At 36.6% G+C, this 27,854-nt stretch overlaps 1 protein-coding gene across 1 annotated transcript in view; it reads left to right on the top strand.

Moving 5' to 3' along the window:
- Nucleotides 1-2,691: 2,691 nt before the first annotated feature.
- Nucleotides 2,692-27,854, top strand: part of LOC141394408 (cullin-associated NEDD8-dissociated protein 1-like) — a 162,787-nt gene continuing 137,624 nt past the window's right edge. Inside the window, exons 1-3 of the mRNA XM_073968681.1 lie at nucleotides 2,692-2,978; nucleotides 3,070-3,743; nucleotides 3,801-3,963. Of these exons, the coding sequence (XP_073824782.1) occupies nucleotides 2,937-2,978; nucleotides 3,070-3,743; nucleotides 3,801-3,963 (879 nt within the window). The 5' untranslated portion in view covers nucleotides 2,692-2,936. The remainder of the gene's footprint in view (nucleotides 2,979-3,069; nucleotides 3,744-3,800; nucleotides 3,964-27,854) is intronic.

Here is a 27,854-nt window from a genome sequence, read left to right as displayed (position 1 = left end):
CTGGGTGGGCGAGTTGGGGGTCTGTACATCAAGGACCTCGAGTCCCAAAGGATGTTCCCCGTTGTTGTCCAGATTATAATCAGTGTAGTAATATGTTAGTATGTTCCTGTCTTGTTTTTAGTGTTAGACCCGAGGCTTGTTATGGGTGGGTTAAGAACCCCCTGAGTCCGAAGAGCTACCCGAAGACCCAAATAAGCGATTGTACCTGGTCATAACATCGTCGCTTGCTTTGCTTGCTTCCGAAATGTCAAATTATAAAGGAATGTCAGAGCCTCCTAAAGAAGAACGCAGGCGGATTTGCAAAGAGGCTCTGGCATTCCTTTATAATTTGACATTTGGTGAAGCAAGCGACGATTGATTCTGTTCTGGCGCTAAAGCTGGGTACACATTGTCAGTTTTCAATGACAGCTTTGTTGTTGCTTGCTAGTGTGGCCGTTCATTTTTGTCATTCATCATGCAACCACAAACCATCGATATTCCCAACATTAGAAATTTCGATATAATGTTTAAAAATATCGATTGCTATCGATATTATCGTTATGTTGTCATTGCCATTAATTTGGGGATGAAAAGGGCGGAAATGTCAATGATTTTCTTGAAATTATGCAAAAGTAGTTCAGAGCAATGTAAAGGAGAATGAACTACTACTTTTATTTTACTACGGACTTACTTTCTTACACACACATAACCGAAAAGCAGCGAAATTTCTATTTATTTCAATGGATTTTAGGTTAGGGGTTTTTATTCCAATAATATCGATAGGAAAACTTTCTATCGATATTGAACTTTTAAATAATAATCGATTCGATTTTTTGCCAGCTCTATCCAGCAACTAGAGCTGGCAAAAGATCGAGGGCACTATCGATAATATCGATTATTTTTTAAAAATGCAATATCGATAGATAGTTTTGTCTATCGATATTATCGGATTAAAAACCCCTAACCTAAAATTCATTGAAATTAATAGAAATTCGCGGCTTTTCGCTTTTGTGGATGTAAGAAAATAAGGTCACAATAATGTATTTGACAGCAAACTAGATAGTCAGGGCTAACTAGTTTGGGCTGAGTGTCCGACTCATGATGAAATAATAAGGTGGCGTAAAATAATAATAATAAGGTGTTAACCGAGTAGCTATGAAATAATTGGAGTAGCTACGATGTAATGAAGAACTTTCTAAAAAAAAAAAAAAAAAAAAAAAAAAAAAAACGGAAGAGCAAACCGTAATTATAGTAATTAGATCTCCAATTTCTAGCTTTAACAACTTTTTTCCCTGCACGAAAATTGATTGTCATTTACATACATACCACATCATATATCTGTTGATTATTATAAACATTAAATTTTTTATATTGTATTATTAATTTGTATTCAATTTACAAGTTGCTTTAACATTGGAGTAGCTATGATGTAATGAAGAATTTTTTCTAGCTTTAACCAGTTTTTATCACTGCGCGAAAACTTATTATCATTTGCATACCACATCATACATCTCTTAATGATCATTTCATAATTTAACTAATAACTTATACGATATACTTATTATTAATCTGTTGCTTTAAAATTGGAGTAGCTATGACGTAATGAAGAATTTAAAAAAAAAAAAAATTAAAGAATATAATTGTAACCAAAATAATTAGATCTCCAATTTCTAGGTTTAAGATGAATTATATATATGAAATTGTTTTTAGAGTAGCTATGATATCTAGGTGGATTCTTTGTAATTATATAAATTGGCCTCAAAATTGGCTTCAATTGCAAAGCAAATAAATAAATAAAATAAATGACCAGATGATTGGTTTCAATCTGTCAAATTTTTTGTTATTGTGAATAAATTGTATGAAAACAAACAAACATTTTGACATATTGAAGAATTTTTGGCCAAAACAGAGTTGTATTTGTGCTACTTACGTGACCTGTTAAATAGATCTTGGTCCGACTGTATAGACTGTGAGTATACATATGTATATGCTCTGTTCCAGAACCTGCAAGAAGCTACTATTTTTGTACTTCGATAACATTTTTTCCTTTATGTTATCGGAAAAATAGTAAAAATTAGTAGATGCTTGCAGTACTGGAACAGACCAATATATTACATATGTATTTATTTAATGTTTTGCCACCGTGGTGCAATGGTATGCACACCCGCCTTGCACACATAAGGTTGTGTGTTCGATTCCCCGGCCAGGCAACATCAAAACACTTTTCAACGGTGGCAAAATACCCCTCGGTAATGTTGGCGACATTTCCTGAGTATTTCAGCCATGTAAAACTTCTCTACAAAAGTGGTGTCTTAGACACGCCGTTCGGACTCGGCGATAAACTGTAGGTCCCATATCATTGAGCTAATATGAATCGGGGTGCACTCATTGATATGAGAGAAGTCTCCCTTGTCCCTTATGGGATGTTTGTGGAACAATTATTATTATTATTTGCTTTGTTCCAGAACCTGCAAGAATCTAAAATTTTTTACTACGATAACATTTTTCCTTTATGTTATCGAACAATATAGTAAAAATTAGTAGATACTTGCAGTTCTGGAACAGACCAATAATTTAATGTTTAATTAAATTTAATTTCTATAAGAAATACAGCCTTCGTATTGCCTTTGAATGAGAAAGTGAGTGTGAAGAAAATCAGAAAATTGACACACCGGAAGAAAATTTTAAAAGAAATTGAGAAGAAAATTTGCCATTCCACTTTGAACGTATAAACATGGAGTTAGCAAAATTTCGATAACAATTTTCTACAAAACAATGAATCGATTGGTTTTGAAAACTTTTGGCAACGCTAACATACCTATTCTACAATTATATATATTTGCGAATTAAACAGAAGTTCGTCGCCGGCATTTCACAAAAACGAGAATTTTCTGAAACAAATTTAATTTCAACTGCAAGTCAATAATAGAACTTCCGTGTATTAAACATCGTTAGCAATGGGTTCCCATCAATATCAAATTGCGAATCTTCTGGAAAAGGTATATTTCGTAAATCCTACTTATGTATATATTTACATGTATATGGTAGAAACGAGTCTAATACAAATCATTTCCTTGCATTTATTTTTAGATGACGTCTAATGATAAGGATTTTAGGTTTATGGCTACAAACGATTTGATGACTGAACTGCAAAAGGACAGTATAAAGTTGGATGACGAGTCTGAGAAAAAAGTTGTAAGAATGGTGTTGAAACTTTTGGAAGATAAGAATGGCGAGGTGCAGAACCTGGCAGTTAAATGTCTCGGCCCGTTGGTAAACAAAGTTAAGGAGAATCAAGTTGAAACTATTGTTGACTCATTGTGTGCCAATATGATATCTAATACTGAACAATTGCGGGATATATCCAGTATTGGCCTGAAAACAGTAATATCCGAATTACCGCAAACGTCGAATTCTCTTGCACCGAATGTTTGCCAGCGAATTACTGGAAAATTGAGCAATGCCATTGAAAAGGAAGACGTTTCTGTTAAACTAGAGTCCCTAGACATTCTATCGGATCTGCTTTCTCGCTTCGGAGATTTACTTGTACCATTTCATAATACAATTTTAAAAGCCCTTGTTCCACAATTGTCTTCGCCTCGACAAGCTGTACGCAAGCGTACTATTGTCGCCCTATCACATCTCCTAACTTTATGTAATACCAATGCTTATAATGGGGTTATTGACCACTTACTAGATGGCTTGGAGGATACGCAGAATCCAGCAAACGTTCGGACTAATATACAATGCTTAGCATCTATTTGGTTAGATATTTTATACTATTTGAAGAATAAATGATTCACTACTTTATATATTTATAGTCGACAATCTGGGTATCGCTTTTGCAGTCATATCGATCGAGCAATGAACCTTCTTGAACGGTACAGTCAACAAGATGATGATGAATTGCGAGAATTTTGTTTGCAGGCCTGTGAAGCATTTATTATTCGATGTCCAGAAGCCGTGAGATCTCACATTCCAATGGTAAGATAAACCACATTATGGAGCGTTGTAACAACTCCTCAACAATTTCAAAAAAACAACATTTAATATAATAACTAGGTACGGTTAATATATAAGTTATTCTTATTCGCGAATTTGGATTTATTATGCTAAATTTTTTGTTTGTTTTTGGACGATTTCATATGGCGGAAGTCCATTCTTTCCCCATAAAAAATTACAATTTAAAAGAGGTATATTTCTCGGGGAATATAGAGTTTGCCCAAACATAATAGCTCTGTTCCTTTACGTGCAAGAATTTCAAGTTTTACCACTTTACTCGAAAAGTGTTCCTTTACTTCTGACACCATACAATTCATATGGGAGTTTACAAATTTTAATACTTTTGCCGGTTTTACCATTTTCAAATGTAAAGGAACAGACCAATTGTATACTGATGGAATCGGTGGTACAAGACTTAACCGTAATAACAACATTTCTTTCGATTCGAGTTTAATAAAAGCGTTTAACTTAAGTCCATGTTGTGGTTTTTGTGTGTGTGAAGTATACATTTCCTTGACATTTAAAAGAAATGAGTTCCGAATTTACCAAAGAAAGAAGGAGATGATAAAATATTCTTTTCGAAGCGTATTTATTTTTGATAGCAAATAATAAATTCTATATAAGACAGAATATTATAATCGTATTGATAATGGGCCATATCGGTCAACGTTTTGATATAGCTCCTTCCGGTTTTTGGTTTTATTCTCATTATCACATCGACATGTCTGAAAATTGGTATTTAGAATTTTAGAATATTTAGTCAGTACAGATTAACGTTTTGATAAAGACACTATAGAACTGTACCGCCTTATTTTCGGCATCTTCAAGGGTTTAACCCCGGGCTTCGTAGTCGAATCAATTTTGGTCAAACTCCGACTCTTCAATTTCTTTCATGACTCCGACTCTTTTCTTTAGAAAAAATATGCATGTAATGTCAAATGTCTCTTTAAAATGAAAGGAAGTAAAACCTACGTTAAGTTCGACTGTCCCAAACATTGCCCGACTTTCGTATTGCCAGTTGCTTTGTATTCGTGCATGAAACTAGGGGTTTTTAAATAGAGTTCGACATTCGAGGAAACATTACTTATACCATTACTAGGAGATCATTTCCCCATTCTCATAACTAACAACATTCCCGTCCCAAAGAAGGAGTTCATATCCTGCTTTCAGGAGACAAAAGCAAACTGGACCCTTTTTCAAAATAAATTATTACATTTTAACTCCGATTTCGATGAATCGTATAATATCAATAAAGAGGCAACGCAATTAAAAGGACTTTTAATAAAATCGGCCAATGAGTCAATTCCAATTAGCCGTCAACCAAAAAATAAAATAAGACCTATATGGTTTAACAATGAACTCTCAAGGTTAATACGTATTAGGCAAAGAGCATGTAGAACATTCAGAAGAGTTAGAAGTACTGAAAATTGTTTATATTACAGACAAATGTGTGCATTAATTAAGCGTGAATGCAATAGTGCCAAAAGATTAACATGGATCAGATTTCTTAACTCTCTCAATCCATCTTTGGATGTTCATTGTCTATGGAATAAGGTAAACAAGCTAAGGAATCTCAAATTTGACAGATTTTCAAGCATACGATTCAACAATGATAATCTTACCCACCCCGAAGCTATAGCTGATGCTTTCACGTCCTTTTGGAGCTCCATAAGCTCTGATGCATTCTTTGATCTCCCAGTTCGATCAGCCAAGTATTCATTTTCCATTAGTCACCCTAACGTTGTTAATAGAAACAACATGTTTGTTACAGAGCAGATCGACCTCCGTAATAACAACATTTCTTTCGATTCGAGTTTAATAAAAGCGTGTGGTTTTTGTGTGTGTGAAGTATACATTTCCTTGACATTTAAAAGAAATGAGTTCCAAATTTACCAAAGAAAGAAGGAGATGATAAAATATTCTTCTCGAAGCGTATTTATTTTTGATAGCAAATAATAAATTCTATATAAGACAGAATATTATAATCGTATTGATAATGGGCCATATCGGTCAACGTTTTGATATAGCTCCTTCCGGTTTTTGGTTTTATTCTCATTATCACATCGACATGTCTGAAAATTGGTATTTAGAATTTTTTGGGGCTACAAAACTTTCTCCCAGAAATTTGTCAGTACAGATTAACGTTTTGATAAAGACACTATAGAACTGTACCGCCCTATTTTCGGCATTTTCAAGGGTTTAACCCCGGGCTTCGTAGTCGAATCAATTTTGGTCAAACTCCGACTCTTCAATTTCTTTCATGACTCCGACTCTTTTCTTTAGAAAAAAATATGCATGTAATGTCAAATGTCTCTTTAAAATGAAAGGAAGTAAAACCTACGTTAAGTTCGACTGTCCCAAACATTGCCCGACTTTCGTATTGTCAGTTGCTTTGTATTCTTGCATGAAACTAGGGGTTCTTAAATAGAGTTCGACATTCGAGGAAACATTACTTATACCATTACTAGGAGATCATTTCCCCATTCTCATAACTAACAACATTCCCGTCCCAAAGAAGGAGTTCATATCCCGCTTTCAGGAGACAAAAGCAAACTGGACCCTTTTTCAAAATAAATTATTACATTTTAACTCCGATTTCGATGAATCGTATAATATCAATAAAGAGGCAACGCAATTAAAAGGACTTTTAATAAAATCGGCCAATGAGTCAATTCCAATTAGCCGTCAACCAAAAAATAAAATAAGACCTATATGGTTTAACAATGAACTCTCAAGGTTAATACGTATTAGGCAAAGAGCATGTAGAACATTCAGAAGAGTTAGTAGTACTGAAAATTGTTTATATTACAGACAAATGTGTGCATTAATTAAGCGTGAATGCAATAGTGCCAAAAGATTAACATGGATCAGATTTCTTAACTCTCTCAATCCATCTTTGGACGTTCATTGTCTATGGAATAAGGTAAACAAGCTAAGGAATCTCAAATTTGACAGATTTTCAAGCATACGATTCAACAATGATAATCTTACCCACCCCGAAGCTATAGCTGATGCTTTCACGTCCTTTTGGAGCTCCATAAGCTCTGATGCATTCTTTGATCTCCCAGTTCGATCAGCCAAGTATTCATTTTCCATTAGTCACCCTAACGTTGTTAATAGAAACAACATGTTTGTTACAGAGCAGATCGACCTCCGTGAACTGAAAGCCACTCTTCAAACCTATAAGGGCTCCACCCCCTCTTTGGACAAAATAACGTATTCAACGATACGCAATGCATCAACTTTAATAAAAAAAACGTATATCGTCACCATAAATGCCCGATGCCGTAACACACGCAAATCGAAATTCGTTTTTTGATGGGATACATAAAGCTAAAAGACATGCTCTGGGTAAATTTCAAGCTTTTACATTCAAAAATAACGATCCTATTCAAGAAATGACATTTCGAAAAACGTGATAATATTGCAGATTTTGTTGTAATGACGGATCCCAAAACCAAGTGTTTCCGTGGTTTTGGTTTCATTAATACTCGACCACATAAGATAATTATTCCATAAAACAGTTTTTCATTTCATAAAGTTTTTTGCTTCTCCTGTAAAGTTTTGATTTTGTGGGTTACGTCTTCGGGCATTTATGGTGACGATATGTAAGTTATACAACAAGATAATACATGACCGTGTGTCTTCACACATGATTGTAAAGTGGCTATTTTATGCCCAATTCCAAAACAAGGTAGTAACCCAAATTCTTTGGAAGGTTACAGACCGATCTCCTTATTACCCGTTCTGTCAAAGGTTTTTGAAAAACTATTGGCTTGGCGTTTACTACAGTGAGAACCGTTTCTCCACAATTCAACATGCCTTTCTCCCACATCACGAGGTACACACATTATGTTACAACACACGGTGCTCTTGAAACAATTTTAAATGGAAGGTGCTTACACCTTGGAAGTTTCTGCGGATTCTGAAACTACAATGTTCATAGATGAGAAAAATCAAAAAACAAAAAAAAAAAAAAAAAAAAAAAAAGAAATCGCCGGAGCGCTTTTTAAATAAATCGCGATTTAAGTTGAAATTTTTAGGGGTTGTTTAGGTTTTCACGATTTTGCTTAGAAACTGCAAGTCCTATCAAAATAAGACTAAAGAATATTTTGTAGCTATGAAGATTCTCTACAAGATCGGCCTTTGTGGTATTTTCGTAGTTTTTACCATTTTTGAGATATAGAAGTTAAAATTGGGACAATGCACTGACTGTATCGCCCCCTTATAAAACAATGTCATGAAGGGTATGCCTTAACTAACTTTTGATGAAAACCGCTTACAAAGGGAAAGTTTTTGTGAATTCTGAAACAGCAGTGTTCTTATATGAGAAAATTCCGAAAACAAGAAAAAATCGCTGGAGGGATTTTTAAATAAATCGCGGTCAAAATTCACATTTTTAGGTTTTCACGATTTTGCTTGGAAACCGCAAGTCCAATCGAAATGGAGCTAAAGAAAATGTTGTAGTTGTGAAAATTCTCCAGAGGATTGACTGTATCATTTGTTCCCAGCCTGTACCATTTTTGAGATAAAGAAGCTCAGTTTACATTTTTAGGTTTTTTGTTAGGGTTTCGCGATTTTGCTTGAATACGGTAAGTCTTATCGATATGGGACCTGAGAAAATCTTAAAGCTGTGAAAATTCTCTACAAGACTGGCTTAAGTAACTTATCCTAAGTTGTAACATTTTTTTAGATATATAAGATAAAGTTGGGAATTTGAAGTCATGACATTGTTTTATAAGGGGGCGATACAGAATTGAATTTGAATTGTCCCAATTTGACCTTCTATATCTCAAAAACGGTAAAGCCGACGAGAGTACCGTAAAGGCCAATCTTGTATACAATTTTCATAGCTACAACATTTTTCGATTGGACTTGCGGTTTCTAAGCAAAATCGTGAAAACCTAACCAACCCCTAAAAATGTCAACTTAATTCGCGATTTATTTAAAAAGCGCTCCGGCGATTTTTTTTGTTTTTATACCCTACACCACTATGTGGTAAGGGGTATTATGTGTTAGTGCATTTGTATGTAACATACAAAAGGAAGCGAGATAGACCCATAGTTCCTTCTAGGGATATACATAGAATCACTTTCTGAGTCGATTTATGCATGTCCGTCCGTCCGTCCGTTCGCAACATACAGGTCGCATTTGTTGACCGATTTCGCTGAAAATTGGGGAATACCATTTTTTTAGCCGTCGGAAGATCAAGTTCGAAGATGAGCTATATCGGTCCAAGTTTTGGTATAGCCCCCATATAACGGTACCTCCCGATTTAAGGTATTTTAAGGATCTTAGCAGCATTTGTTGCCCAAACCAGCTGAAATTTTACATTTGAGATTCCCAATGGCCGCGAAATTGCTCCACTAAAAATTGTCAAGATAGGTCCACGGTTCGGTATAGTCCCCAAATAACGATACCTCCCGATTTAAGGTATTTTATGGATCTTAGCCACATTTTTTGCCCAAACTAGCTGAAATTTTACATTTGAGGTTCTCAATGGCCGCGAAATTGCTCCACTAAAAATTGTCAAGATAGGTCCACGGTTCGGTATAGTCCCAATATAACGATACCTCCCGATTTAAGGTATTTTAGGGATCTTAGCAGCGTTGCCGACAGTTTTTGGTCAGAAATCGTCAAAAAAATCGTCAAATCGTCAACGAAATTTGGAAAATCGTCAAAAAATCGTCATCATGATCCAAAACTAGGTTTGGTTACCGTTTAATGCAATTTTTTAGCCGATAGGTTTGTCAATGAGACTGACAACATAAAATGTACAACCCACAGCAATAAATATAACCCAATTTCACATAAAGGGTTGTCCCTAGTTGGGCAGACCAAAAAAACTCATTTTCTTGAATTGTTTTTAAAGAAATTACCAATTTTTTGTAAGTTCTTTCATCAAGAAAAAAGAGCGCATCTTATACTACTTTTGGTATTTTTGTTGTTGAAATATATTGCAAAGTCTTGTGGTTAATGGCTATCTGCGAAACCCTTTTTTGTAAAAGCGTTTTGCGATGCCAACGATGACTCGAAAACGGATGGGTCGATTATCGTACATGTTGAAAGCATTTTAAGGACCTAATAATCTTGCCTTAAGGCGAAACAGAATTTTAAACAAACTTTTTCATAAAAAAAATTAACTGCCAAAGTCAAAATTTCGATTTTAACGAAAAAAATTGACTGTTTTTTTTTTTGTCAGGCAAAATTTTTTTAAAAACTGTCTCGCTTAAGTGCAAGCCTTTTATTTATTAAATAAGCTCACCATGTGAAGATCGGTCAATTCGGTTTCGAGCTATCGTTGGCACCGACTTCAAAAATGCCATTTCGAGAAAAACGCGTTTAAAGTATCTAAGCTACATACAAATCTCAATAAATTTTTCCCATCTTGAATTTTTGCGACATACTCCACACTACCTGTACTTCAAAATAAGCCAATATATATATATATATATATATATATATATATATATATATATATATATATTTTTTTTTTTTTTTTTTTAAAGTGACAAGTAGAGGTCGTCCCTTAGGTACCGCTATAAAACAGCATTCAGAAGATGATAGTTTTCCCTGTGGTTTTCTAGTTTGCATTAATGCAGCAAGGTAAAGCTGGGTACACATTGCCAGTTTTGAATGACAGATTAGCTCAAACATCGCTTGCTTGACAGTGTGACCGTCCATGTTTGTCGGTACACGTACATTTGGTTGACGGGCAGTCGACAAATACTCTCATGAAAGAGGATATGGATCGGAAGTATTATATCTCGAAAAATTTTCACGGAAGATTTTCATTCATTAACAATCCTACATGAAAATTTTCAGCTGATGTAAATCCAAGATGAAAATACCTCTTTACCAGATATGTGCCTAAATAAAGCCAATCCGTCTCGAAATTGTTTAAAAACATTAAAATAGCTCATGAAACCGAGTTTGGAATATTGTTTTCCTTAAAGACTTTCGTGAAATTCTGGTCAAAATATAGTTATCGTGTTTTATTTCATGCAATTCGGGATTACGTGAAAATCGTCATTTTGGACCATAAAATCGTCAAATCGTCATTTTTCAATTTTAGGCCAAAAAATCGTCAAAATGACGATAAATCGTCAAATTCGGCAACACTGGATCTTAGCCACATTTTTTGCTTGAACTAGCTGAAATTTTACATATGTGGTTCCCAGTGGCCACGAAATTTCGCCACTTAAAATTGTTAAGATAGGTCCATGTTTTTTTGTAGCCCCCATATAACGGTACCTCCCGATTTTAGGTATTTTAACGATTTTCCCCAAATATGGCTCCAATTTGCCATTTGGAGTTTAATGAGTTCAAAAAATTTACTTTAATGTTTGTTTTGGGTTATTAAAAAACTTCTCCACCAAGAATTATGGACATACAAATGTCCACGTTTTGATATAGCCCCGAATTTTGGTATAGCTTCCATATTAAAGTACCGCTAGATTTTAGGCACTCTGCAGTTTTTATATACTTTTTATACCCTATATAAGTTAAGCATTTGCGTATTGGGATGTATACTAATTATTCCATTTTTACAAATTTCGACTGGTGTAGGGTATTACATAGTCGGTCCCGCCCGACTTTGGTCTTTTCCTACTGGTTTGATTTTTCTCATCTATAAACATTGTAGTTTCAGAATCCGCAAAAACTTCCGAGGTGTAATCACCTTCCATTTAACATTGTTTCAAGAGCACCGTGAACATAGAATGTACGCTACGAGAAAATATAACCCGTAGAAAACATACTAGAGTAATTTTATGAAATTGCATTAGTGGGGATATCGATTTAAGAACCCCTAGTTTCATGCACGAATACAAAGCAACTGACAATACAGAAGTCGGCCATTGTGTACTTTCCCCGTGTGATAACTTTAATCTTTCAACATAAGGCATGTCTAGGGATGGCGATCCCGAATACCCGGTTTTGTCGGGATTACTCAAATCCCGAATCCCAGGATTTATTTCTATAATGTAGTTTTATCCAAATATGGAAAATAATCCTCTGTAAAGTGAGTTGTTAAAAATATAATAGAACAATTTTGCCACGAAGGGTATAATTTTAAATACAGGCTGACATCCGTATCGTCAGTTGCTTTACAAATGACTGAAAATTTGCGAAGTATTATATTTCTGAACGCAGTTCTATTTCAAATTGTCATCGGTAAAAAGTAAACATGTATAATTTTTATTTCTGATACATTTAGTTGCATTTTCGAGGAACAATGCATGAGTGTGCAACTGAAATATTTTGACGAAGTTTAAACAACACAGTTTCTTAAAACATGTAGTTTAAATTTGAAAGAATATTGTACAAATTTTTCATACAAAATAATGTGATAATTACTTTAATTAAAAAGCTACTCGCAACTAAGTTATCCACTAATACAAGTAGTTGAAAATACCTTTCTTAAGCTATCCGAGTTATAACCGCAGACTTCGCTTTGCGGCGTTAATGCGTTCCTCAAAGTGGAACGTCGCAAAGTTTTTTTCTTTTTTTTCGAACGTTCCCACGCCTCTCTTTCCCACCCCTGCCGACCGAGGGGGCGACCCCCCCCCCATTCGTAGGGATCGCGTACACACCATGATCCCCATTATGATGGCGTATACGAAGGAAATTCGAAAACCAGCTACAGAATCTACTTCATCCGCCAGTTATTTAATTATTAACCATACAAGGTTATGTTAGGTTTAGGATGCGTAGCTGCCGTGCTGGCAGCAATTACACTCGGAAACCTTGAGGTCCATTGTGATCATCCTGACTATTGAATTGTGTGTATTGTAGAGATGATGATATTGTTGTGATGTGATTGTGTGTGCATTCGGTTAATTGTTTGTAGATGAAGAATGTGTCTATGTGTGTTGTTAAAGATGTGATCCGGTTATTGATTTGGCGATGGTGTAACGATCCTCCCATCTGGTTCCATCTCCTCCAGAGTTCGCTACCTTCTGGCCCCGGCCGTGCTCAGTCTGGGGCAGTCCTTTTCCTTCAGAGATGGACTCGGATGCGTTCACATAAAAGTAAAATTTTAAGGTAGCTTTGTTGGAATGTGTGTGTGGGTGAAAGTGTATATATGTATATATAGATATGTGTGTGTGTGTGTGTGTGAAATGGTGTTACTGAAAGTGAGCAACATTAGATGATTGTGAGTTGCTCGAAGTTCTCTACCCGCCCTACCTGCTGACACTTGATTTTATATCAGCCCTAGTGTACCCCCTATAAGAACATCTTCCCCTTTCGTGGCAGAATGAAACCCTTTACTGGTTCATATTAAATAATACAACGATTATATTTAACAACATAAAATATTAGATCGGGAATTAATAAAGAATATCATTAAATCTAATATTGTTTTTATAATAAACAGAAAATGGAGATAATTATCAATTCAAGAAGTTTAGTTAAGTATAATGTATGATATTTTTTAATGCAAATTATAGTTAAGAAAACTCAGAGTTTATGACATCAATATGAAAAGTGTGGTACTGATTCGTGGATATATATGGAATGAAAACAAATATTACAGCCGACTTACCCAAATAAAATCCTGTGTAGTCCTCAGGCCTGGTGACGAAGGATCTCGATGCCGACTTTCTATAGTGGATGAATTTAGAATTTCATTTCATACCCCACGATTAATTTAATGTTGTGAAAATATGTGAGTTCTTATTAAATAAAGATTAAGTAGCAGGACGTTCTTTTATTGTATCTTGAATGCAAAAATTTGATCTTGGTTTTGACAAGTTCTCCGTTTATCTGCATTGGATGAATGCCATTTGAAATCATTTATAATTGTGGATATAGAAAATGTATCATCCAGCAAGAAAAATGTTGGTAATATTTCAAGACTTGAAGGGATTGTTCCGATAAAGGTATAGGCTTTGATATTCAGAATCCAATCATTAAATTAGGAATTGAAAATGCTGTTTCTCAGAAAAATTTGAAAATGCTGTTTCTCAGAAAAATTTGGGTTTAAATCTTGAATAATGTCAATGCACGTAAACCCGTTTAAAAGAAGGTTTGGATGAATAACGTATCTTCGGCACAATTGAATGTTTTCTCCAAAATATCCAGATTTTTCCTCCAATTGAATTTTTTTTTTAAATTTTCCTTTCTTTATAATATTTTTTATTAAAAAAAATGTCTTGCTCTTTAGGTGTCTAACCAAGTAATAATCAAATAATCAAAATTTTCCTTTTATAAGTTTCAAAGTTGACAAGTTTGTTTCTGTTCAGCCTACTTCTAATTCTAAACTTACTATATGTTCCAACTCAATATATTATGAAGAGTACATTTTATTATGCAGAACATGGACTCGTCCAATGTCACAAATCATACCATACTTAAAAAAAAAAAAAAACAAAAAAAAAAAAATAATAATAATAATAATATTCGCTATTATTACTTTTTTATCTGGGCTATGTCCATATATCCTTTGTGTGGTAAATTCCAATTTTCCCACTATGGATGTCCTTTAATTCATAATTAACCTTTCCTATTCTTTTAACAACCTCTGCTTTAATTCCCGTAGGAGCTAACTTCGCATTATAGTAGTTCACGTTTGAGCTTTGGGTGAAGTTCCTTCTTATAACTACTTGACCTATCTCAAATTGTCTTATTTTTGATCTTAGGTTATATACTTTCTCATTCTTTTCATATGCGGATTTCAGTTTGGATTGAATCGAATCCCTTAGTAATGTGAATTTGTCCTTTCTGCCAATGGCCAAGTCACAATCTTCCAGTATCTGCAATTTTTTTAAAACCTCGAAATCTTTGCCATGGGTAATCATGTTTTGACCAAAGATAATTTGATAGGGCGTTTGATTCGTCGAAGCATGAATAGTGTTTCTCAAAGCACAATTTACGCTTGGCAAATAGATATCCCACTGTCGATGGTCATCTTTAACATATGCTCGTAGAGCTGCGTTTATGGATCTATTTACGCGTTCACTGGCGTTTGATTGTGGGCTGTAAACTGCTGTAAATTGGTGCTTGATTCCATAAGTTTTCAATAAATTATCAAATTCTTTACTTTTGAATTGCGAACCATTGTCTGAAATTATAATTTCTGGAACACCAAAGCACGTAAAAACTTCATCCCTTAAATAGGAAATAATCGGCAGTGATACCAATTTCTTTAAGGGCTTCATAAAAGTAAATTTTGAAAAATGGTCTAAAACAATTAGTATTCCTACGTGGCCGTTCCGAGTCCGAGGAAAAGGTCCTATTATATCCACATATAACCTCTGGAATGGTCTCTCTGTTGTTACCATTTGTCCCATTGGTGGACGTAAAACTGTTGTTGGCACCTTTGTAGTTTTACAAACATCGCACTTTCCTATATATTCTTTTACGTCCGTGACAAGTCTTGGCCAGTAAAAGTACCGTCGAATCAATTCGGTGGTTTTTGCAATACCACAATGAGATACGTTAGGTTGATTGTGAGCAGCATAAATAACATCGTTTCTCAACTCTCTTGGTAGTACCAACTTCCAAGACTGTTGATCGCCTACATCCCCATTGAAAAATGATATCCTTTTATAAATATGTTTCCCATCTACTTTAAAATCTGGGTATTCGGACCTGATAAGGGTGTCCCGCCATCTTGTATACTCCTCTCCACTGAAGGATTCTGAATCCATATCAACGCGCGGTAACACTTCTATTTCGATTTCCGAAACTGAATCATTAGTTTCAAAAGCTCTTGATAGGGCATCCGGTACAACATTTTCCCTTCCTTCGGTGCTCAATTGTAAACTGAAACCCCTGTAACTTTAATGCCCATCTGGCCAGGCGTCCTGACAAGTCGTTCTGCCGCATAAGCCACTTCAAACTAGCGTGATCCGTCACAACCTTGAACTCGTGACCCTCTATATACGCACGAAATTTCTTAATTGCCAAAACGACGGCTAAACATTCCAGTTCCGTTACCGTATAATTTCTCTGGGCTTTGGTAAGTTTCTGTGACATAAATGCTATGGGTCGCTCAATCCCATCACAGTCCTCCTGTGCTAAAACTGCCCCCACTCCAACCGTACTAGCATCGCACTGTAATACGAATGGTTTTGTAAAATCGGCAAGAACTAGAACCGGTGCGCTGCATAATTTTGCCTTCAACGAGTCAAAAGCATCTTGAGCCTCTTTGGACCATTTGAATGTCTTCTTTTTAGATAATAATTCTGTTAGTGGAAAAGTGTACCTTGAGAATTCCTCAATGAATCTTCGGTACCATCCGATCATCCCCAAAAATTGTCTGAGGGCCCGTATTGAAGTTGGCGTAGGGAATTCGGATATGGCTTTCACCTTATCCGGGTCGACTTTTAGGGATCCTTCTCCTACAATATAGCCCAAGTATTTTACCGTTTTTATGGCAAAGGAGCTTTTCTTCACATTAATTGTCAGATTTGCATTTCGGAAACGCATAGCCACTTCCTGAAGATGTTGCAGATGTTCCTCAAATCCCTCGGATACTATCAGCAAATCATCCAAATAAACGAATACCCGAGACTTCAAATTATACGGAATGACAATGTCCATTAATCTGCACATTGTTTGGGGTGCATTGCAGAGCCCAAATGGCATTCTCGTAAATTGATATAGAGGCCTATTTGGAATCGTAAAGGCGGTTTTTGGTTTCGACGACTCATCCAACTTAATTTGCCAAAAGGCATCCTTTAAGTCCACTTTTGAGATGAATTGAACAGCTGGTAATCTAGACAGTATCCCTTCGATATTAGGTATCGGGTATGAATCTTTAACTGTCACGGAATTTAATTTTCTACTATCAACGCAGAACCTAACTTTCTCAGGTTTAACTATTAATACTCCCGGAGAAGACCATGGAGATTGTGGGCATTCCTCAATAACCCCTAAAGAGAGCATCCTGTCAATTTCCGCGCACAATAATTTTTCCTTAGCCGGCGATATAGGATAATACCTATGTTTAATGGGTTTAGCGTCCCCCGTATCAATACTGTGTTCAACTAAACTTGTGCAACCTAAACCTTCCTTTTCTGAATTTGGGAACATATCGACGATAGCGTTTAATTTCCTTCTTTGTTCGTTTGATAATTCAACAAAATCGGAGTCTCCACAATGGCTATCAATTTCAGAAATTTCCTTATTTATATTTATAGAAATCTTAAACTTATTCCAAAAGTCCATCCCACATATAATATCCTGCTTTATAGATTTTATCACCAAAAATTCAAATTTAAACACCTGATTTTGAATAGCAAATTCCAAATTTACTATACCCGAAATGTTTTGTCTCTGGCCATCTGCAGTTCTCACGTTTCCATGACACTTCTTAAAACTAGACAAATTTTCTACCGCTTCCGCCAAATTTCCTCCTATTACACTTCTATTTGCCCCAATATCCAACAGTGCAAAATACAACTTACCTTTGATAGATAATGGTAAAAATGGCCTGGTATCATTATCTTTCAAAACTATTGATGCTACTACGAATTTCTTAAATGATTTCAAATTTTTCCAAAAATTCCTCATTCGAATTGCACTACGCGATAATTTTGTTATTTTCTCTAAAGAGCAATTTCTGCATCCTTTTCCTAGCAAGTCCTGCGGGACCAATTCAATCTGACGTTCACATTTTCTTGCCATCACTTCGCTAACATCCAAATTTGTAGTAATGTTTATTTCCTTGCTGGATGTCCTCTCTTTAGTTGAGGGACATCCCTCTTGGAGTTTCCCGATATACTACATTTTATGCAGTTAGGTTTGTACACATTCTTTTGTCCACAACCGTAACAAAATGTCGTTTTATCTTTCATACACTCTTTATACGTGTGACCATTTTCTCCGCAATTCCAGCATAGTATTTGTCTGGAAATTTCAAGCAAATCATTATCGATTATTTCACCCTCAACTGCTTCTAGTTCTTCACTAATTTGAGATACCTTGCCTTTATCACGGAACTGTCTATTTCGATTAATTGCTTGAGTGTCACTTACAAATTTTTCATGCTTTCTAACAGCCTTCCTTAATTCGGCCACACTACTAATACTAACATGCAATAACTCGTGACGAATTTCGGATCTTAAATTTCGTAGCAACGTTTCACACATTTCTTCCTCATTCATTGGTGTTCGAAGTCTATTGCCTAATCTCATTATGGAGTCGCAATAATCGTCAAATGTCTCATTTTGTCGTTGTTTTCTGCGACGGATGTCATCCCTGATGTCATAGTCGCTGTAAAATTCCTTGTATTGTCTCTTTAAAGCAACCGCAAGTTCGGACCATACTATGTTATCGTTTTGGCGATGATATCTCCAAAACCATCCTAAAGCTTTGCCGTCGAACAGTAAATGAGCGTACTTGGACAACAATTGAAAATCCCCTCCTAGTGTGTTGGAGGTCATTATATTGACCCTATATATAAACTCATCTACAGGAATGTCATTACTTTTCCCGGTGAAAGTTAGTCTCCAGTTCCTAATAACATTCATAGTCTTTTCGGATGAATCTGTAGGTGGGTTGGGTCTATTATTCACTTCTCTAGGTTGTGTAGAAATGGTTGGATTAATAGATCTGTCCCCTGAATTCTGACCTAAATTAAGCCCAGTTATCAAACTACTAATTTCAGTTGTTATCTCCCTCCTCATATCGGAAAGAGATTCCGAAATAATCACACGTACCCTATCCTCATCTAATGAATTTGTAGTACGTAAGAGAACATCCGCTGCTCCGCTTCGCGATCTTCTAGCTCCACCCCGAGTATTCCTAGTTTGTGACCTTGTTGTACGTCTACTTTCCTCTTCTCCATTAACAACAAAAGACACGTTATTATTACTTCTTTCCAAACCTTCTGCTGTCAAATCTTCAACACTTCTGGTAATAGGCATTTTCAAAAGTTATATACTATTTCTTTGTATAAAATATTTAGATAAATAAAACAACAAGAATCTCTTATTAACCGCAAAAATTATTTAAATATGCCACTACTCGGAAGAAGATTGTTCTTTCAAGTGATACTGCTTTTATTTTATTCTTTCTTTCACATAACACCATTAGCGTTGAATTACATCCCTGAGGTATGTTTCCAAATGATAAACTAGACACAAAAATCTTCCAAAGAATGTATATTCCACAAAAACTGCATTTAAGTGTGAGGGTAAAGGTCTGACACAGTGTCAGCTTCTAAATCCGGCTCGTTCTTTAATACAATTTTAATAAAAGTGTTTATGAATCTTAGAAGCAATGTCATTGGTTTGGTTCAGCACAAACGTTCAAATCCAAAACTCCAATGAAACTCTCATCTAAGATTTGTGTATGTATGTATATGTATGTGTAGAAATATCGACAAACTTCATAGGGTATAAAAATCCCGAAACCGAAATTTGAAAATTCCACCTTGAGGTATGTCTACATTTTAAAAGTGTTTCTGTATTGGACCTCAACAGATGAAGTAGGTGACGTATAATCTTCAATAATTTTGCTGTTGATGCCCCACGTTGGGCGCCATTTAATTTATGTAACGATCCTCCCATCTGGTTCCATCTCCTCCAGAGTTCGCTACCTTCTGGCCCCGGCCGTGCTCAGTCTGGGGCAGTCCTTTTCCTTCAGAGATGGACTCGGATGCGTTCACATAAAAGTAAAATTTTAAGGTAGCTTTGTTGGAATGTGTGTGTGGGTGAAAGTGTATATATGTATATATAGATATGTGTGTGTGTGTGTGTGTGAAATGGTGTTACTGAAAGTGAGCAACATTAGATGATTGTGAGTTGCTCGAAGTTCTCTACCCGCCCTACCTGCTGACACTTGATTTTATATCAGCCCTAGTGTACCCCCTATAAGAACATCTTCCCCTTTCGTGGCAGAATGAAACCCTTTACTGGTTCATATTAAATAATACAACGATTATATTTAACAACATAAAATATTAGATCGGGAATTAATAAAGAATATCATTAAATCTAATATTGTTTTTATAATAAACAGAAAATGGAGATAATTATCAATTCAAGAAGTTTAGTTAAGTATAATGTATGATATTTTTTAATGCAAATTATAGTTAAGAAAACTCAGAGTTTATGACATCAATATGAAAAGTGTGGTACTGATTCGTGGATATATATGGAATGAAAACAAATATTACAGCCGACTTACCCAAATAAAATCCTGTGTAGTCCTCAGGCCTGGTGACGAAGGATCTCGATGCCGACTTTCTATAGTGGATGAATTTAGAATTTCATTTCATACCCCACGATTAATTTAATGTTGTGAAAATATGTGAGTTCTTATTAAATAAAGATTAAGTAGCAGGACGTTCTTTTATTGTATCTTGAATGCAAAAATTTGATCTTGGTTTTGACAAGTTCTCCGTTTATCTGCATTGGATGAATGCCATTTGAAATCATTTATAATTGTGGATATAGAAAATGTATCATCCAGCAAGAAAAATGTTGGTAATATTTCAAGACTTGAAGGGATTGTTCCGATAAAGGTATAGGCTTTGATATTCAGAATCCAATCATTAAATTAGGAATTGAAAATGCTGTTTCTCAGAAAAATTTGAAAATGCTGTTTCTCAGAAAAATTTGGGTTTAAATCTTGAATAATGTCAATGCACGTAAACCCGTTTAAAAGAAGGTTTGGATGAATAACGTATCTTCGGCACAATTGAATGTTTTCTCCAAAATATCCAGATTTTTCCTCCAATTGAATTTTTTTTTTAAATTTTCCTTTCTTTATAATATTTTTTATTAAAAAAAAATGTCTTGCTCTTTAGGTGTCTAACCAAGTAATAATCAAATAATCAAAATTTTCCTTTTATAAGTTTCAAAGTTGACAAGTTTGTTTCTGTTCAGCCTACTTCTAATTCTAAACTTACTATATGTTCCAACTCAATATATTATGAAGAGTACATTTTATTATGCAGAACATGGACTCGTCCAATGTCACAATGGTATGGTAGAGATGTAAGATGTGATGCTAGTTATATATGGTGTGATTGTAGTGCGGCTATATGGTGATTTGTGCATGCTGATGGTGGCTATATGGTGATATAGTGTGACTGACGGTTATATGGTGATGTGTGCATACAGATGATGATGGTGTGGAATGATTTGTGCATGTAGATGGTGCGTAACTGATGGTTATATGGTGATGTGTGCATAAAGAATAAGAAGAATTAGTGACTGTAGAGTAGAAATCAGATTGTTTTTAAGAAGAAAAGATTTAGTAACTAAGGTTTATTTACTAACGGTTCTAAGTCTGTACTCACCGACCCAGACCCACTTGAGGGTCTTGCAGTAATTTACCAGGACTGTAGGGTCAATAGAGGAGAAGTAAGAAAGATATTCAAACACATGTACACCAAATGTTTAATAATAGTTTTAAGATTTTTTGTTAAGCAGAATATGATTTTGTAGTAGTTATGCGCATTGCGATGTTTATTGGCTTAAAAGCTTTAATCGCAATAAATGAATAAAGAAATAAAAAAAAATAGTTTATGTCTTTTGACCATAAGTCTAGGACATCTACATAGAAGGTGCTCGATTGTCTCAGTTTCCTCCTCATCCTCACATAACCTACAATACTCAGCGCTATTGTCATCCCAAATGCATGTCATAGATCTTATTCCACAGTGGCCAGTCATGACCCCTACAGCGATTCTGATTTCTGACTTGCACAGTGAGAGGAGGGATGCAGTTCTACGCCCTGAGATTGCCGGCCAGATTGACTTGGATACATTACAACCAAGTACGTCCTGCCAAACTTTAACGGTTTTCTCTGTGTAGAGCTTACTGAGCTTGTCGAGGAAAAAGCAGAGAGGTGGCTTGACACAATCCTCCACCCTGAGGTCCGAGGATTGGGAGCCTCTTCTTGCCAATTCATCAACTATCTCGTTTACCTCAACATTGCAGTGCCCTGGAACCCAGCAAAACTTAACAACTATGTTACATGTTTTTAAGATAGCCCTGCATCTTTGAACTGTCCTAAATTTAATACTGTATGACCTTAACGCTTTTAGAGCAGTCTGGCTGTCCACGGAAACCATGACTGCCTTATCTACAAGGTCCGTCATTCCCACTATTAGCTCTAAGGCTTTCAAAAGCGCAAAAACTTCTGCCTCAAAAACACTACAATTGTCATTAAACTTATACGAGATCCTGATGTTTAGATCTTCACAAAACACACCAGATCCCGTGCCTTCTTCCATCTTCGACCCATCGGTGAAGATTGATAGGCTATCAGGAAGTGGTCTGCCGTGTTCCCATTCACTCCTGTCTGGGATTATTACTTCAGCTATGTCAAAGTCCAGGCTTGGTGAGATGTAGTCAGTCTCACTTCCCCTGTTCCTTAGTCCAATCTGACCACATATCCGCTGTAGAACACTAGCATGACCAAGATGTTAACAACGCCACAGATTTAACTCCTTAAGCCTCAAGGAGTTATTTCGCCTCCATAGAAAGATCCAACCGCACACCATCCAGCATTGGCGGCACAACTTCGGCAATATTTCTTTTTCTGGTGAATAGTACCAGCTCAGTCTTCGCAGGGTTCACCCCAAGACCATTGTGGTGAGCCCAGCGAGAGAGCTTAACCAGCGCACCCTGCATTAGTTCTGACAGCGTCGACAAGAATTTTCCACTAGTTAAAATGACAACGTCGTCAGTTAGTTCCCAGCCTATCGAACTCATTGAGTATCCCGTTCCAGATCTTCTTCTTTAATAAGGCAATACAATATTAACGGTTCTCAATTATTAACTGTAGTATCATTTGTTGATCTTGGCCTTTTGATGGATCGAAAATTAAAATTTAATAATCATGTAATTTCTATTGTTAATAAAGCGCATGGAGTTTTAGGATTTATAAAAAGATGGACCAAAGAATTTTCAGATCCCTATATAACAAAACAACTATTTACGTCACTTGTAAGACCTATATTAGAATATGGTTCTGTTGTATGGGACCCTCAATACGCAATGTATTCTGATAAAATTGAATCAGTGCAGAAACAATTTTTGCTTTTTGCACTGAGAGGTTTACATTGGAGTAGCGATTTTGTCTTGCCTTCATATACAAGCAGGTTAAAATTAATTCGATTACCTACATTAAAAAGTAGACGCACAATGTTAAACACTATGATGGTGCATAAAATTTTAATGGGTAATATTCCCTCGGATTTCTTAATATCATCTATTAGAATAAATGTTCCTTGTAGAACAATTAGAAACTATCAACCCTTATTTAGAGATTTCCACCGCACGAATTACTCTATGGGAGATCCTATTAACAAAATGTGTGTAGATTTTAATTCCATGTATTGTAATGTAGACTTTGGCATGAGCCTTGACCTTATAAAATCTAACATAATTTTATTTTTAAATGAATAGTATATAAAAATGTATTAGTAAGTAACTAACTAGCTGATGAAGTAAATTCTGTAGCTGGTTTTCACTTTCCCTCTCATACCCCATCATGATGCGGATCATGGTGTGTACGCGATCCCTACGTAAAAGGGAGGTCGCCCCCTCGGTCGGCAGGGGTGGGAAAGTGAGGCGTGGGAACGTTCGAAGCCACAGTAGTGGTGATAAAACTCCACCGTGTGGGGTGCCCCTAGTTACTGACTTCCTTGCGGAACTCTCTCCAATACTGGAATTGATCAGTCTGCTCTCCAGCATTCTATCAATCCAGTTAATTAGGATAGAGGGGACACTCAATAGCTCTAGAGAAGAATGAATGGATTCAAGTTTCACATTATTGAACGCCCATTCTGTGTCTAGAAAAGCGGCCAATGTGTGATCCATGTTATCCATGTTCTTCTCAATATAACCCACTACCTCATGTGGCGCTGTTTCTGTAGATTTCCCTTTCATATAAGCATGTTGAGAGCTGCTTATAAGGTCACGATTTGTATAAGATCTAATCTCCAAGTCGAGCAGCCTTTCTAAAGTTTTCAATAGAAAGGAGGGAATATAAGTCACTGTTACCTCTTTCCACAGTGCCGGTATGTGCGACAGCAGTAGACAGGATAACCTTCAGTATAGTGATCAAAATCGGCTATATATGCCCTCCTGCTAGCCTTCCTAAGGTTAGCCAGATCTTTATTCCACCAAACTGGCTGTGTTCTTCTACCTGGATAAGATAATGGGCAAGACTGTTAGGTCCTCAACCCGCCTGTCAACTCTCTCTGTGTGAAGTTCTGGAATTTCACACAGTCTTGAAGAGGCCAAATAGATGAATTCCTCCCAATTGGTTCTCCTGGGATTCCTATGAGGTGGTTGCCTTTTACTTCCACACGAGACTCGAAAGTGTATCGTCCTATGGCCCGAAAAAGAGCATTCATCCGATACCCTCCAGTCTGTTATGGAAGCATCCTGCAAATTTGTAAGAGTGAGGTCTATTACCTCCTCCCCTACCCTATTTTGGAAGTTGGCCGTGTTTCCCCTATTACATACTCGTAGATTATTAATTAAAATGAAATCGAATATGGACTCACCTCTCGTATTGGTGTCGCTACTGCCCAAGTGGAAGTGGTCGGCATTTGCATCACAGCCCATTATTATGTTGCAACTGCCCGAAAAGTCATCCACCAGCTTTCGCACCAATCTACTTGGTGGGTCAGGTACCTCATACGGCATGTAGACCGAGGCTAGCACCAAGGCCCTTTCAGAGCCTACTTCTAGCCTCACTACTGTCGTGTCGCCATCACTGTAATTATAGAGTTGAATAAGATTTAAGCTTTTCTTCGCTATAATACAAGTCCTTACCTTCTCCCCATTCGAGGTAAAGAAAGGGGAGTAACGGGAGAAACCCTATTTTTTAAATAAATAGGGTTCCTGGACCAAAGCGATGTCTATTTCAGACTTTGTAAGGTAGAGAAGTTGTTGTTGCCGCTACTCTGGATGGGATCCCGGCGATGGTAATCGCAGCCAGCCTGCAACCGTCCCACAGAGCATCAGAGCTGTTTGGGTGAGGAAATCAAGCATACGATGCCGGTCGACTATCAGACTGGCGATCACCCAATCTCTTAGCATGGATGCGGGTCCTCAGAAGACCTCACTCTCTTCATAGTGAAGCGGTTGTCTTCTGCCCGCTAGCCAGCTTTGAGGTTGATGGACCGTCAGTCCCATCAATCACCCGACCTCCAGCAGAGCCAGTTTTCCCTTCCGGTCCGTTTCTGTTTTTCCCCGAGGGGCTGGATTTGTTCCCCGCCACTGATACCGCAGATGCCTGTTTATCCGGCTTCCGCAAATCGGTGACTTCAGAGCATTTCCCGCCCCTGTTTTCCCCAGCAGCTTTGGTGGCATTCACCGGCAGCTTTGGTGGCATTCGCAGTAGATAGGGGCTTGTGTGGCAACTCCGCCCGTGTATGCCCTTTTGGCTTCTCCGACTTCGGGGACCGTGTCGGTGGGGCAGATGAAGCCGGGGTGGCCGTCCCAGCCGCAGACACCTTTGGTATCCGCAAGGGCTTCGAACAACCCGAGCTTCCGGCTTGATCCGGAGTAGTCAACCCGGTCGCTGGGCTGGCGACTTTCTCCGGTTCAGGCCGCTGAATCCGCTCGATAGGCAGCGGATTGCGAAAATAGTTCCAATACCAAAGACTACAAATCCATCGAAAACATGCGATTTTAGACCGATCGCACTGTTGCCGTTATTTGACAAACTCTTCGAAAAATTGATATATAACCAACTGTCAAATTTTCTGGAGAAGACTGGACAAATGTACCCCTTACAATTCGGATTTAAGAAGCGGAGCGGTACTCAAGATGCAGTAGTAAATGTGGTTAATGAAATTTGTGAAGGTCTAGATTCGAATTTTGGTGGAGTAGGTGCAGCGTTCTTTGATCTTCCGAAAGCCTTCGATTTGGTTGATCATACCCAGCAAAAAGTTTGCATCCGCGGATGCAGTTAAATCACTAGAAAAATTGCCGCTGGAGTACATCTTTTCCTATGAATTCACCAAGAGAGCGCGCAGCTAGGATGCACTCCATTTTGCTTCCACGGCACACAGCTAGGATGCACTCCATTTTTGATCCAAATCACAGCCTTTGATGTAGTGTTTTGGATTGAATTTAAATGCAGTCTAAAGATGTTATAAAATGCAAGCCATTGCAAATATCCCAAAATAAATAAAATACATTGCTTATTCGTGTAAAACAAGAATATTAACTTTATTACACTAACACAAATTATAAAAACTCTCCATTAAATTTTATCGTAACTAAGTTTACTTCCTCTACTCTGCTTTTTATGACATCGAAATTGATATTGCTTCATCATCCAAATGGTTTTTAAGTTTTCCTCCTACTTCAGTTTAGATTTCCAAAAGACTCCAACTCCACTTCAAGAATAATTTGCGTCTCGTGAATTACAGCAATGTTCATAACTTTAGTTTGTATTTCTTTATTTTTTATAAAACTACCCAGCAAAAAGTTTGCATCCGCGGATGCAGTTAAATCACTAGAACAATTACCGCTGGAGTACATCTTTTCCTATGAATTCACCTATGAATTTTACAAGAGTGCGCGCAGCTAGGATGCACTCCATTTTGCTTCCACGGCACACAGCTAGGATGCACTCCATTTTCGATCCAAATCACTGCCTTTGGTGTAGTGTTTTGGATTGAATTTAAATGCATTCTAAAGATGCTATAAAATGCAAGCCATTGCAAATATCTCAAAATAAATAAAATACATTGCTTATTCGTGTAAACATATATGTCACGTTTTTCGGAAGGTGGACCGTTCTTTGAAGAACAAGCCAGGGAACTATGGCATAATTAACCAAGGTGCAACGTGTCAAGGGCCATTTGGCCGACTCTTTCAACAAAGAGAACAACTTCACTTTTAAGTTTGAGTAAGTCAGAAATCAAGGCAAATGGCGGGGACTATTGCAGGCTCTGTGAAGATGAGGAGGAAACGGAGACGATTTAACATATTTTATGTCGTTGCCCGATGTTAACTCGAAAGCGATATAGATTAACAGGAATATGTTTTCCTGCAAGCTTAACCTTCTACTCAAACATGGAACCAACAATCATAAACACCCTCATCAAAAATTTGAATTGGCTGGGACGGCGCGACCCATAAGCGTAACTACTTCTCTGACAGTTTTTTCCACCAACACCAAATAAACCACCCTCTTTTTCTTTACTATATCTTCATTTTTTTCTTTTTAATAATTCATTTATTACTACTTTCCAAACCACACCCTCTTTTCTTTATTCTTCTCTTTTTTCTATTCTCTTGTCTTTTCAGGTAATTCTGAACCTCTTTTTATGGATGATCACAATGGACCGAAAGGTCTCCGAGTGGCGTAGTCAATATATATATATATATATATATATATATATATATATATATATATATATATATATATTGACTACACAACTTTATTACACTAATACAAATTATAAAAACTCTCCATTAAATTTGATCAGTAGTTTACTTCCTCTGCTCTGCTTTCTGTGACACCGCAACTGATATTGCTTCATCATCCAAATGGTTTTTCATTTTTCCTCCAACTCCAGTTCAGATTCCCAAAGAAAACTCTAACTCCACTTCAAAAATAATTTGCGTCTCGTGAATTACAGCAATGTTCGTATCTTTAGTTTGTATTTCTTTATTTTTTTAAACAAATTCCTATAATTTTTAGACACTCTTTCTTGTGTTCAGAAAAAAAACTGCGACTGTAGGGATCAAAAAATTGGCTTGCTTGGCTAGGAATCTATAAGCGAGTGCTTCTAAAATCTATCGAGCGGGGTGCCTTTTTCATGACTCCGCGTGGACTGCATCGAAAGATGTATTGAAATCATAACTCTGCATTGCACTACTTCCAAACATTTTTGCTGGATAGTATTCAACTATCTAAACTATCATACTATGGAATTC

This window comes from Musca autumnalis, unplaced genomic scaffold (assembly GCF_047663935.1).
Source record: "Musca autumnalis isolate F117 unplaced genomic scaffold, ASM4766393v1 scaffold_2, whole genome shotgun sequence".
Taxonomy (NCBI): Eukaryota; Metazoa; Arthropoda; class Insecta; order Diptera; family Muscidae; genus Musca; species Musca autumnalis.
The sequence above is the reverse complement of the archived record's forward strand: the minus strand, read 5'-3'. Positions and strand labels throughout refer to the sequence as shown.